This window comes from Hyla sarda, chromosome 4 (genome assembly GCF_029499605.1).
Source record: "Hyla sarda isolate aHylSar1 chromosome 4, aHylSar1.hap1, whole genome shotgun sequence".
Classification (NCBI taxonomy): domain Eukaryota; kingdom Metazoa; phylum Chordata; class Amphibia; order Anura; family Hylidae; genus Hyla; species Hyla sarda.
In genome coordinates this window covers 322027927-322041849 of record NC_079192.1, presented here as the reverse complement: position 1 = coordinate 322041849, position 13923 = coordinate 322027927, and the positions used below count along the sequence as shown (strand labels likewise).

The window sequence follows — 13923 nt, the reverse complement described above, 5'->3', positions numbered from 1 at the left end:
TCCCCTTCACTCCCTCGCCGGATCTTGTTGCCTTAGTGCCAGTGAAAGCGTTTCCTTGTGTGTTCCTAGCCTGTGTTCCAGACCTCCTGCCGTTGCCCCTGACTACGATCCTTGCTGCCTGCCCCGACCTTCTGCTACGTCCGACCTTGCTTCTGTCTACTCCCTTGTACCGCGCCTATCTTCAGCAGCCAGAGAGGTTGAGCCGTTGCTAGGGGATACGACCTGGTCACTACCGCCGCAGCAAGACCATCCCGCTTTGCGGCGGGCTCTGGTGAAAACCAGTAGTGACTTAGAACCGATCCTCTAGCACGGTCCACGCCAATCCCTCTCTGGCACAGAGGATCCACTACCTGCCAGCCGGCATCGTGACAGTAGATCCGGCCATGGATCCCGCTGAAGTTCCTCTGCCAGTTGTCGCTGACCTCACCACGGTGGTCGCCCAGCAGTCACAACAGATTGCGCAACAAGGCCAACAGCTGTCTCAACTGACTGTCATGCTACAACAGTTACTACCACAGCTCCAGCAACCATCTCCTCCGCCAGCTCCTGTACCTCCTCCGCAGCGAGTGGCCGCTTCTGGACTACGACTATCCTTGCCGGATAAATTTGATGGGGACTCTAAGCTTTGCCGTGGCTTCCTTTCCCAATGTTCATTACACTTGGAGATGATGTCGGACCAGTTCCCCACTGAAAGGTCTAAGGTGGCTTTCGTAGTCAGCCTGCTGTCTGGAAAAGCCCTGGCTTGGGCCACACCGCTCTGGGACCGCAATGACCCCGTCACTGCCTCTGTACACTCCTTCTTCTCGGAAATTCGAAGTGTCTTTGAGGAACCTGCCCGAGCCTCTTCTGCTGAGACTGCCCTGTTGAACCTGGTCCAGGGTAATTCTTCCGTTGGCGAGTATGCCGTACAATTCCGTACTCTTGCTTCTGAATTATCCTGGAACAATGAGGCCCTCTGCGCGACCTTTAAAAAAGGCCTATCCAGCAACATTAAAGATGTTCTGGCCGCACGAGAAATGCCTGCTAATCTTCATGAACTTATTCACCTAGCCACTCGCATTGACATGCGTTTTTCCGAAAGGTGTCAGGAGCTCCGCCAAGATATGGACTCTGTTCGCACGAGGCGTTTCTTCTCCTCGGCTCCTCTCTCCTCTGGTTCCCTGCAATCTGTTCCTGTGCCTCCCGCCGTGGAGGCTATGCAGGTCGACCGGTCTCGCCTGACATCTCAAGAGAGGACACGACGCCGCATGGAGAACCTCTGCCTGTACTGTGCTAGTACCGAACACTTCCTGAGGGATTGTCCTATCCGCCCTCCCCGCCTGGAAAGACGTACCCTGACTCCGCACAAAGGTGAGACAATCCTTGATGTCCACTCTGCTTCTCCACGTCTTACTGTGCCTGTGCGGATGTCTGCCTCTGCCTTCTCCTTCTCTTCTGTGGCCTTCTTGGACTCTGGATCTGCAGGAAATTTTATTTTGGCCTCTCTCGTCAACAGGTTCAACATCCCAGTGACCAGTCTCACCAGACCCCTTTACATCAATTGTATAAACAATGAAAGATTGGACTGTTCCATACGTTTCCGCACGGAGCCCCTTCTAATGAGCATCGGATCTCATCACGAGAGGATTGAACTTTTGGTCCTTCCCAATTGCACCTCGGAAATTCTCCTTGGACTTCCCTGGCTTCAACTTCATTCCCCAACCCTGGATTGGTCCACTGGGGAGATCAAGAGTTGGGGGCCCTCTTGTTCCAAGGACTGTCTAAAACCGGTTCCCAGTAACCCTTGCCGTAACTCTGTGCTTCCTCCAGTAACCGGTCTCCCTAAGGCCTATATGGACTTCGCGGATGTTTTCTGCAAAAAACAAGCGGAGACCCTACCTCCTCACAGGCCTTATGATTGTCCTATCGACCTCCTCCCGGGCACTACTCCACCCCGGGGCAGAATTTATCCTCTCTCTGTCCCAGAGACTCTTGCCATGTCTGAATACGTCCAGGAGAATCTAAAAAAGGGCTTTATCCGTAAATCCTCCTCTCCTGCCGGAGCCGGATTTTTCTTTGTGTCCAAAAAAGATGGCTCTCTACGTCCTTGCATTGACTACCGCGGACTTAATAAAATCACGGTTAAGAACCGCTACCCCTTACCCCTCATCTCTGAACTCTTTGATCGCCTCCAAGGTGCCCACATCTTTACTAAATTGGACTTAAGAGGCGCCTATAACCTCATCCGCATCAGAGAGGGGGATGAGTGGAAAACAGCATTTAACACCAGAGATGGACACTTTGAGTATCTGGTCATGCCCTTTGGCCTGTGCAACGCCCCTGCTGTCTTCCAAGACTTTGTTAATGAAATTTTTCGTGATCTGTTATACTCCTGTGTTGTGGTATATCTTGATGATATCCTAATTTTTTCGGCCAATCTAGAAGAACACCGCCAGCATGTCCGTATGGTTCTTCAGAGACTTCGTGACAATCAACTCTATGCTAAAATTGAGAAATGTCTGTTTGAATGCCAATCTCTTCCTTTTCTAGGATACTTGGTCTCTGGCCAGGGACTACAAATGGATCCAGATAAACTCTCTGCCGTCTTAGATTGGCCACGCCCCTCCGGACTCCGTGCCATCCAACGTTTTTTGGGGTTCGCCAATTATTACAGGCAATTTATTCCACATTTTTCTACCATTGTGGCTCCTATTGTGGCTTTAACCAAAAAAAATGCCGATCCCAAGTCTTGGCCTCCTCAAGCGGAAGACGCCTTTAAACGACTCAAGTCTGCCTTCTCTTCGGCTCCCGTGCTCTCCAGACCTGACCCATCTAAACCCTTCCTATTGGAGGTTGATGCCTCCTCAGTGGGAGCTGGAGCTGTCCTTCTACAAAAAAACTCTTCCGGGCATGCTGTTACTTGTGGGTTTTTTTCTAGGACCTTCTCTCCGGCGGAGAGGAACTACTCCATCGGGGATCGAGAGCTTCTAGCCATTAAATTAGCACTTGAGGAATGGAGGCATCTGCTGGAGGGATCAAGATTTCCAGTTATTATTTACACCGATCACAAGAACCTCTCATACCTCGAGTCTGCCCAACGGCTGAATCCTCGTCAGGCCAGGTGGTCTCTGTTCTTTGCCCGATTTAATTTTGAAATTCACTTTCGGCCTGCTGATAAGAACATTAGGGCCGATGCTCTCTCTCGTTCCTCAGATGCTTCTGAAATTGAACTCTCTCCTCAACACATCATTCCTCCTGACTGCCTGATTTCCACTTCTCCAGCCTCCATCAGGCAAACTCCTCCAGGAAAGACCTTTGTTTCTCCACGCCAACGCCTCGGAATCCTCAAATGGGGTCACTCCTCCCATCTCGCAGGTCATGCGGGCATCAAGAAATCTGTGCAACTCATCTCTCGCTTCTATTGGTGGCCGACTCTAGAGACTGATGTGGTGGACTTTGTGCGAGCCTGCACTATCTGTGCCCGGGATAAGACTCCTCGCCAGAAGCCCGCTGGTTTTCTTCTTCCTCTGCCTGTTCCCGAACAACCTTGGTCTCTGATTGGTATGGATTTTATTACTGACTTACCCCCATCCCATGGCAACACTGTTATTTGGGTGGTCGTTGATCGATTCTCCAAAATGGCACATTTCATCCCTCTTCCTGGTCTTCCTTCAGCGCCTCAGTTGGCTAAACAATTTTTTGTACACATTTTTCGTCTTCACGGGTTGCCTACGCAGATCGTCTCGGATAGAGGCGTCCAATTTGTGTCTAAATTCTGGAGGGCTCTCTGTAAACAACTCAAGATTAAATTAAATTTTTCTTCTGCATACCATCCTCAATCCAATGGACAAGTAGAAAGAATTAACCAGATCTTGGGTGACTATTTACGACATTTTGTTTCCTCCCGCCAGGATGACTGGGCAGATCTTCTACCTTGGGCCGAATTCTCGTATAATTTCAGAATCTCTGAATCTTCCTCCAAATCCCCGTTTTTCGTGGTGTACGGCCGTCACCCTCTTCCTCCCCTCCCTACCCCCTTGCCCTCTGGTCTGCCCGCTGTGGATGAAATTTCTCGTGATCTTTCCATCATATGGAGAGAGACCCAAAATTCTCTCTTACAGGCTTCTTCACGCATGAAGAGATTCGCGGATAAGAAAAGAAGAGCTCCTCCCATTTTTTCCCCTGGAGACAAGGTATGGCTCTCCGCCAAATATGTCCGCTTCCGTGTCCCTAGCTATAAGTTGGGACCACGCTATCTTGGTCCTTTCAAGATTTTGCGCCAGATTAATCCTGTCTCTTACAAACTTCTTCTTCCTCCTTCTCTTCGTATTCCTAATGCCTTTCATGTTTCTCTTCTTAAACCACTTATCATTAACCGTTTCTCTCCCAAATCTGTTCCCCCCACTCCTGTCTCCGGCTCCTCGGACATCTTTTCCGTCAAAGAAATTTTAGCATCTAAAAAGGTCAGAGGGAAAACCTTCTTTTTAGTGGATTGGGAGGGTTGTGGTCCAGAAGAGAGGTCCTGGGAACCTGAGGACAATATCCTGGACAAAAGTCTGGTCCTCAGGTTCTCAGGCTCCAAGAAGAGGGGGAGACCCAAGGGGGGGGGTACTGTTACGCCGAGCGCTCCGGGTCCCCGCTCCTCCCCGGAGCGCTCGCTACACTCCTCTCACTGCAGCGCTCCGGTCGGTTCCACGGACCCGGGGCGCTGCGATACCGCCTCTGGCCGGGATGCGATTCGCGATGCGGGTAGCGCCCGCTCGCGATGCGCACCCCGGCTCCCGTACCTGACTCGCTCTCCGTCAGTTCTGTCCCGGCGCGCGCGGCCCCGCTCCCTAGGGCGCGCGCGCGCCGGGTCTTTGCGATTTAAAGGGCCACTGCGCCGCTGATTGGCGCAGTGGTTCCAATTAGTGTTTACACCTGTGCACTTCCCTATATCACCTCACTTCCCCTTCACTCCCTCGCCGGATCTTGTTGCCTTAGTGCCAGTGAAAGCGTTTCCTTGTGTGTTCCTAGCCTGTGTTCCAGACCTCCTGCCGTTGCCCCTGACTACGATCCTTGCTGCCTGCCCCGACCTTCTGCTACGTCCGACCTTGCTTCTGTCTACTCCCTTGTACCGCGCCTATCTTCAGCAGCCAGAGAGGTTGAGCCGTTGCTAGGGGATACGACCTGGTCACTACCGCCGCAGCAAGACCATCCCGCTTTGCGGCGGGCTCTGGTGAAAACCAGTAGTGACTTAGAACCGATCCTCTAGCACGGTCCACGCCAATCCCTCTCTGGCACAGAGGATCCACTACCTGCCAGCCGGCATCGTGACAATATATATACGGCAGTGCAGGGCAGCCGGCCGCATCTATACATTATACAGGAGGATCGCAACAGACCCGGGGTGATCTGTCAATTAGTACAGGTACTTCTACTCCCATCATGGAACAGTGTGTTTCGGCTATATTTTTTGTGCCCTGCCCGCACACATAAATTGATCCCTGTTTAAAAATTAATAAAAATTTTGTTATAAAAAAGAGAAATTTCGTTAAATACAATTTTTTTTTTAATCCCTACTCTACCTTTTTTTTAAATTATTTTTTAATGGTACCCTATGAAATTTTTGTAAAAAGGTATCTCCATCACTTTTTTGGATCGCTAAAGCCCAAAAGAGAATAAAAACCGCCTGAGAAAACGCAAAAGTTAAAACCCACATGGCGTTTTTCTTGGCGATTTCAGGGGAAAAAAACGCTAGTGGCTCAACATGCTGCGATTTTGCTAAACCGCCAAGGAGCTGTAAAATGCCAAAACAGAGTGAAAAAAATGCCAAAAGGATTGAAAAAAAAACACCAAACAGAAAAACGCCAAGTGGAAAAATCATTTTACGATTTCTCATTGATTTACAGCTAACATCTGGCCGCAGCGTTCTTTGGCCCAAAAAAACGCCATGCGGCAGAATTGGCATGTTTCTTGACGTTTCCCTAGCAGTAGATGGTGACCCCGGGCCGGAGGAGCGGTAATCAGAACACTGTGGGGGCAGTACAGACATACAGCCTCCAGCCATACATTGTATATGGCTGGATGCTGTATGTCTGTGAGGGGGGGGGGGCTGTCTACTAATGTGGGGTAACTCCAGACCTAATGTGGGGTAACTCCAGACCTAATATGGGGGAAGCTGCCTACTAATGTGAGGGAGTTGGCAACCTAATGTGGGGGAACTGCCAACCTAATGTGGGGGAACTGCCAACCTAATGTGGGGGAACATGCTGCCTACCTAATGTGGGGGGAACTATACTGCCTACCTGATGTGGGGGGAACTACAAGGTACTGTACATAGCGGTAGGAGGGGTAGTCTTATACGGCAAGTATATCCCAAACTCTATATTTTAACTGTAAAAGTTGGGGGTCGTCTTATACGCCGGCATATACGGCACACACAGGGCATAAACATGTGTATAGCAAAACATGTGTTACTGCAATCCTTTTCTGTGAGAAATACTTCATTTTCTAGAAAAATTTTAGGGGTGCCAACATTTACGGCCATGACTGTTTGTGAAAAATAAATAAAAATGCAATTTTATAGCTCAAAAAAACACCCAAGCAGATGGCTAAATAAGTCAAAAAGCAACCTTAATAAACAGCTTGTTTGTAATATGCATAAAAACTTTTGCAGCAGCAAGATAAAAAATTGAAAAAAAAAAGTGCAGACCAAATGGCAGAAAAATTGCTAAAATGTGTCAGCTATTTAAAAATTTTTTATGAGGTTCAAAAAACTGAGTAGAACATAGCCAAATAGTTTGTTTGCATATACATTTGTATGTTTTCTTTTATAAAATGACCACAGTATTCCAAAAATATGTTGCAAAAAAGTGGATTTGGCTCATTGGAGTGCTGCATCTACCTTTTTGTTTGTATATGCCGAACTAATATAACCTCTTTGCAAGGCCATGGGTTTTTATTACTGGATAAATCCCAAGTGTCTAGCATAAAACATCTTTCAAAGTCCACCATACACCTAAATGATTGTAGCATCCAGAAGCCACTAAGGCAGAGGTTAGATTACCATGACACCAACAAGATTCCATGAGACATTGAGTAATGCGGCAGTGTTAATAAGTGCATTGGTAGCTATTAACTTATTAAATTGACTATTGCACTTTGGCCTTTAGGATGTAAATGACGAAATCCGCTGAGACCTTTGTCTATAAAGTCCCAGGCGGGATGCATGATGTTTCCTCAATGCAGCAGCGGCCTTTTCAGGATCATCCATCACTATGAGGCTACAGTTTGGGAAGTGGACAGCTATCTTTGTGCTTTGTATCTTATTGATACTGCAGGTGAGCCTTGGTAGTCTGGAATGCAGATATCTATACTTCACATTCCTTTTTGCAGAAAATTGCTTCATGACTGTAGGACATTCCAGGGTTGTAAATGTCATAAAAGCTACTAAACTATTACAAGTATGTGTATTGACTGGACAATAAATAGGATTTTTCGCCCTATAGGACCCTCCGGCATATAAGACGCACCCAATTTTAAATGAGGAAAATCTAGAATACAATGTAAAGTATAGGTCACAGTGATCTTCAACTAGCGGACCTCCAGATGTTGCAAAACTACAACTCCCAGCATGCCCGGACAGGCCAGGAGTTGTAGTTTTGCAACATCTGGAGGTCTGCAGGTTGAAGACCACTGGTATAGGAAGTAATACTCATGTGTCCCCACCGCTCCGGACCATCACCGCTGGCCTGGATGTCGCCCTCCATCCCTGTTGCCGCGTCCCCGGGGTGTCCCGTCGCTCCGGAACGTCTCTGCTGCCCGATATCCTCGCTCTCCGTCGCCGCCACGCACGCCCCTCCTATTGGATGACGGGGCGGCGTGCGCATCGACGTGATGACGACGAAGGAGAGCGCCGGCCATGCAGGGGATCCCGGCACGGAGCAGACACCGAGGAGGCAGGTAAGGTCCCTCCCGATGCCGCCGGGTTAGTGTCACTTTCGCTTCAGACGCGGCGGTCAGCTTTGATCGCCGTGTCTGAAGGGTTAATACAGGGCATCACCGCGATCGGTGATGTCCTGTATTAGCCGCGGGTCCTGGCCGTTGATGGCCGCAGGGACCGCCACGATAGGTGTGTATTTGCCGTGTATACGGCGAAAAATACGGTATATGTACTAATAACAGCTGATGTGTTACTCCTGGGTACATGTCCTTGACAAAATTGTAGATTCCAGCTCCCGAAAATAACTGATTAAAAGTCCATAATTTTATTCACATAATTAAAATGAATGGAAAAATATATGAAAACCATAATAAGATGATTATAAAAGCAAAGGCGTTTCTGCTATGCTTTTATAATCACCTTATTATGGTTTTCATATATTTTTTGCATTATTTTTAATTATGTGAATTCAATTTTGGACTTTTAATTACGGTAGTTATTTTTGGGAGCTGGATCTACAATTTTGTCAAGGACCTGTTCATACCAAGCATGCGGTTTGGATTTTGTGTTCGGTGCTTCCTAAAGGACACCTGAAATTCCCCCATTCAAAAAAACCTACAAGGCGTTGAGGTGGTCTTTCTCTGTTAACATTTTGTATACTCCTGGGTACACGTTACCAGAGATTCCCTAATCCGCCTATAGTTATCTTGTTTACCATACTGTGTGAGAGGAAAAACTGGAGGGATTTTCCCACAACAACCAATCACAGCTTAGGTTTCACTTTACCTCAGCTCGTTAGCTGAGCTGTGATTGGTTGTTGTAGGAAAATCACTCCAGTTTTTCCTCTCACACTGATAAATCTGGGCCTTTGTGTTACGATTTTCTGCAAAATTTTCCTTTCAGGTTTTAAATGTTTGCAGTCAGTGAATGAAAACATGGTTTCATTCAAAAGCTGCAAAAAAAATGATATGCGTAGTGTGTTCATTCTATTGGCCTTATCATTTTCATCATTTCATCTTTTTCAGTGACTAAATCTAGACTCAAAAAACTAAATAAAAATGTAATTACGATGACTAAAATGATTACAAATTTTTGTCCACATCTTTGTCAACTGACTAAAACTAGATCCCATCAGAATTAATCTTTTTTTTTATCTATACTCAATGTTCAAACCTTAATATAATTAAGTAATGACATGTAAATAGCTATTTTATTCAGGAGTATAGAATCAGTTTGCTTTATTTGAGCATTGCTCTAGAGCAGTGTTTTTCAACCAGGGTGCCTCCAGCTGTTGCAAAACTACAACGCCCAGCATGTCCGGACAGCCGTTGGCTGTCCGGGCATGCTGGGAGTTGTAGTTTTGCAACAGCTGGGGGCACCATGGTTGAAAAACACTGCTTTAGAATTTACATTATTCATATGAAGAAAAGAAAAGCTGTCCACTCACCATAGTCCATCTTCTGGCTTTTATTGCAGCATATAATACTCACAAATACATAAATACATAAATACATAAAGGGAGAGGGAAGGAGCGGGGGGTACAAAGGCAACAAGCTCTGTTTCGCACTTAAAGGGGTACTCCTGTGGAGAACTTTATTTTTCAAATGAACTGGTGCCAGAAAGTTAAACAGATTTGTAAATTACTTCTATTAAAAAATCTTAATCCTTCCAGTAAATCTTAGCAGCTGAATACTACAGAGGTTTTCTTTTTGGAACACAAAGCTCTCTGCTGATTCACGAGCACAGTGCTCTCTGCTGACATCTCTGTCCATTTTAAGAACTGTCCAGAGTAGGAGAAAATCCCCATAGCAAACATATGCTGCTCTGGACAGTTCCTAAAATGGACAGAGATGCCAGCAGAGAGCACTGTGCTAGTGATGTCAGCAGAGAGGTCTGTGTTCCAATAAGAAAACCATTTCCTCTGTAGTATACAGACCCTAAAAAGTACTGGAAAGATTAAGATTTTTTAATAAAAGTAATTTACAAATCTGTTTAACTTTCTGGCACCAGTTGATTTAAAAAAAATATATAAATAAATAAAAAAGTTTTCCACGGGAGTCCGCCATTAACAAGTGTTTCTTTCAGCCAGAAGAAGCACTTGTTAAGTGCTAAACAGAGCTTATTGCCTTTGTACCCCCCACTCCTTCCCTCTCCCTTTATGTATTTATGAGTATTATATGCTGCAATAAAAGCCTGAAGATAGACTATGGTGAGTGGACGGCTTTTCTTTTCTTCATATGAATATCACTGCTGTATATCATTAATAGCCTGAGCACCGCAACGATCTATAAGCAAAGAACCACTTCAAATCGGGGATCGGTATTTCAATACTACCGCAGTGCCGTAGGCATATTTCTACAGGTTAGAATTTAAATTATACTTTAACTAAACCTGCACTGTAGACTGAGGCAGGGTTAACACCACATTTTTACCATACTGTTTTATATCTGTTTTTATAAAGAAAACTGTATGACAAAAAACGGATGGAAACGTACGGGAAAAAAGTAAACCGTATGCGTTTTTAAACCGTATACTGTTTTGAAAAGTGCATACCGTTCCGTCCATATTTATTGGAAAAACCCATACGTGTTTTGAAAATGCTATTTAAAATAATTTTTTTTACACTTTTTTTTTATTTTACCTTTAGGATGCGCATGTGCAAAGTAAAAACCATACACGGTTTCCCGTATGGAACCGTATACATGTGCGTTTCCCATTGACGTCCATGTTAAAAAAAACTTATGCGGTTGCAATACGGTTTTTAACCCGGAGACAAAACCTTGGCAAAACGTACGCAACTGGATGCATCTGGGTACATACAGTTTTAAATTGTTTGTCTATGTATACGGTTTTCAATACGGTTCAATACGTTTTTTATCATGAAAACGTGTACGGGAACCGAACATGAAAAACATGGTGTGAAACCCATCCTTAATCAGTTAAAATCCAATGGTAGTTGACTAAAACTAGACTACATTAGACCAGACTAGGCCAGTGATTGGTGGAGTGGCACTGTGACATCACGTCTACAGCTCCAAGCAGCTTTACGGAAGCAGACTATCAGCGGAGACCGGCCAGAGATGGGGCCTCCTGATACAGGAGCTACATAGGGGGTGGCGGAAGGTGAGTTAAAGTGTTTGCTATTTTTGTAGGCAGCCTGGGGACAACCCCTTCAACCGTGAACTGATACGATAAATTAATGCAAATGCCAGGAATATAGTAAATAATGATTTTATTTAATTACTTGAAAGGGATTTTGTTGGCTGCAGACTATCTGCCTCCTTGGCACTTAGCTGAGAGATAAAAAGGAGATTTTATACATTGGACAACATAAGCTCCAGGAAAAGGTACAGTTCACACTACGGAATTTCCAAACTAAGAAATTCAGCAGAAATGAAAATTTCAGACTCCTCTGAAAGAATGAACATGTTAATTCTTTCGGCGAACATCCGCAGACTGCATTGCCTTCAACAGTGATGGCGCATGTCCGCGCAGCCCTAGCCCTGAAGGATTTCAGCGGCTGCCACAGCGGATGACATTTTCGCTGATGGGTGGAGATTCTCAAGTGTGATGTAGCCTTACAGCTTTACAACACTGCAGCACACTGAAGTATGGTAAAACCTGGCTTTTATTGGAGCAGCTGAAATCTCAAGTCATGGACATGAACAGCAGACACAATACTTATAAAAGAAGCAGATTTACAAGTTTTAAGTGTCAAGGACTCTTTATCATTAATTATGATTAAGAGTCCTTGAGACTTGAAACATGTAAATCTGCTGCTTTCATGTGTATCACTGGATTGAGATTCGAACTGCTGCAATAAAAGCCATGTTTTACCGTACTTCAGTGTGCTGGATTTGATTTGCTGCAGTTACATTTAAGGATACCAGTACCTGAAGCATGCACACATGAGCTGAGCACTCGTTTCTTTGTTTAGCTTTATAATACTACAGCTCAGCAAATACAGCTGACAGATTCCCTTCAGGTCCAGGTAACAAATAGAACTATTTGGGAGAGCCATTTGCCTTTGCAGTTGAGGTGGATGTGTACATCCCAAGTGACATTTCTCTAAAGTTTTAACCATTACTACATATCACTAAGAAATTCCTGTTTCTGAAAATAAAAATCTGATGATTTAAGAGGTGAAATATATATATTTATATATTGCCGTTATATATTGTCTCCTTAGCTAGAAGCAGCTCCCCTAGATAATGAACGACCCAAAACAGCACTGAGGGTAAAGAGAATGACCCCATTCTGGAGAACAATGTCCATGCGTCCTGTTGGGGCATCTTGCAGAGATGATACGGAGTGTCTTACAAGACTTTGCAGGTAATTTAATAATATAAAGTAGAAATATAAATAAAATAGGCAATATTAGAAAAATCATATCAATCAAATATCAGGACTGGTACTAAACCATAGATCTGTGTTTGCTGTAATTTTTACTGTATTAAAGGGGTACTCCCGTGGAAACCTTTTTTTGTTTTTTAAATCAACTGGTGCCAGAAAGTTAAACAGATTTGTAAATCACTTCTATTAAAAAATCTTAATCCTTCCAGTACTTTTTAGGGGCTGTATACTAAAGAGAAATCCAAAAAAGAAATGCATTTCCTCTGATGTCATGACCACAGTGCTCTCTGCTGACCTCCCCATATTAGGAACTGTCCAGAGCAGCATATGTTTGCTATGGGGATTTTCTCCTGCTCTGGACAGTTGCTAAAATGGACAGCAGAGGTCAGCAGAGAGCACTGTGGTCATGACATCAGAGGAAATGCATTTCTTTTTTTGGATTTCTCTTTAGTATACAGCCCCTAAAAAGTACTGGAAGGATTAAGAAGTGATTTACAAATCTATTTAACTTTCTGGGACCAGTTGATTAAAAAAAAAAAGTTTCCGCAGGAGTACCCCTTTAAGTGAGATGGTTTTGTCAAGTGTCCTAGAAATACATGCAAACAACTAATATCAGGTGACTCCAACAACTGAAAAAGATAAAAAAAACAATACAAATATCTACTGTAACTCAGAAAAATTTACTACAAACTGGAAAATGTTAATTGAAACCACAATAACCTGTACAAGTCCCTTCCCAGTATTTATGGACTGTCAATGAATTTATGGAGAACTAGCAACCCTGTCTTGCACTATTTTTAACCTCTAGGAACATTAGACTTACAACAAAGGTTACTAATCATATGTGATTCCTCAGATGGTCCATGCAATGTAAGGAAGTGAGATTATGCTGCACGGTAACATGTGCATGTGACCTTAAAGGGGTTTTCTGGCATAAATAGTGTTTTAAGTATGAAGTGTGGGTGCTTTAAAAACAAATAAAGGCAGCATACTCACCTGCCCTGAACCTCAGAGCTGCCGGTAGACGTCATACTGGCAGCTGCAGGAATTGGAGCAGGTAAGTATGCCTTCTTTATTTGGAAAGCAGCTTCACTCCATGCTTAAACACTTGTTAATCTAGAAAATCCTTTAAGTGCACATGAGCCCACAAAGATCATCCTAAATATGTATGAGAGAAGTCATCAAATGCATGTGAAAATGTAACGCCTGCTGTCCACTTTTACTTTCAGGAACCAGAAATGCTGCTTAAAAACTTTTGCAGATAAATAGAAGACTCAGCAGCTTTTCTGTGGCAATGGGAATTATACAACACCTCCACGAATACAGATAAAAGAGATCTTTTTACAAAAGTGGATATATTTATTTGACTCTGAGGTTATCTGAGTAAAAATTGCACTCATGTTTTGTATATTTATTTCATGTATAAAATTGTATTTTGTAAACACAAGTTCTCTTTTTATGACCAATTAGTTATTTCTTTTCATGCCAAATGTTTTATTTTAATCCAAACTAAGAATGTAATGAGAAATGGGAACAATAGTAATGAGTCTAGGCAATGCTCTGTAATAGTGTTGAGCAAATTTACAGTAAATGGAACCCAAACCTGGCAGTTCAGTCGTTGATTGAACAAATTTAAGCAGATTAATGCAATTTTTAAAGGGCTCCGG

At 44.2% G+C, this 13923-nt stretch overlaps 1 protein-coding gene across 2 annotated transcripts; it reads left to right on the top strand.

The window, feature by feature from the left end:
• The first annotated feature begins 7200 nt into the window (after positions 1–7200).
• Positions 7201–13688, top strand: LEAP2 (liver enriched antimicrobial peptide 2). Of its 2 annotated transcripts, none has more exons than XM_056574943.1 (3): positions 7201–7301; positions 12093–12235; positions 13486–13688. In XM_056574943.1, the coding sequence occupies exons 1-3, from the start codon at positions 7239–7241 to the stop codon at positions 13523–13525; spliced, it is 246 nt and encodes an 81-aa protein (XP_056430918.1). In that variant the 5' UTR covers positions 7201–7238; the 3' UTR covers positions 13526–13688. The 2 variants fall into 2 exon arrangements, with proteins under 2 accessions (XP_056430918.1, XP_056430917.1); XM_056574942.1 differs by lacking the exon at positions 7201–7301 and adding an exon at positions 7800–7923.
• The last annotated feature ends 235 nt before the right edge of the window (positions 13689–13923 follow it).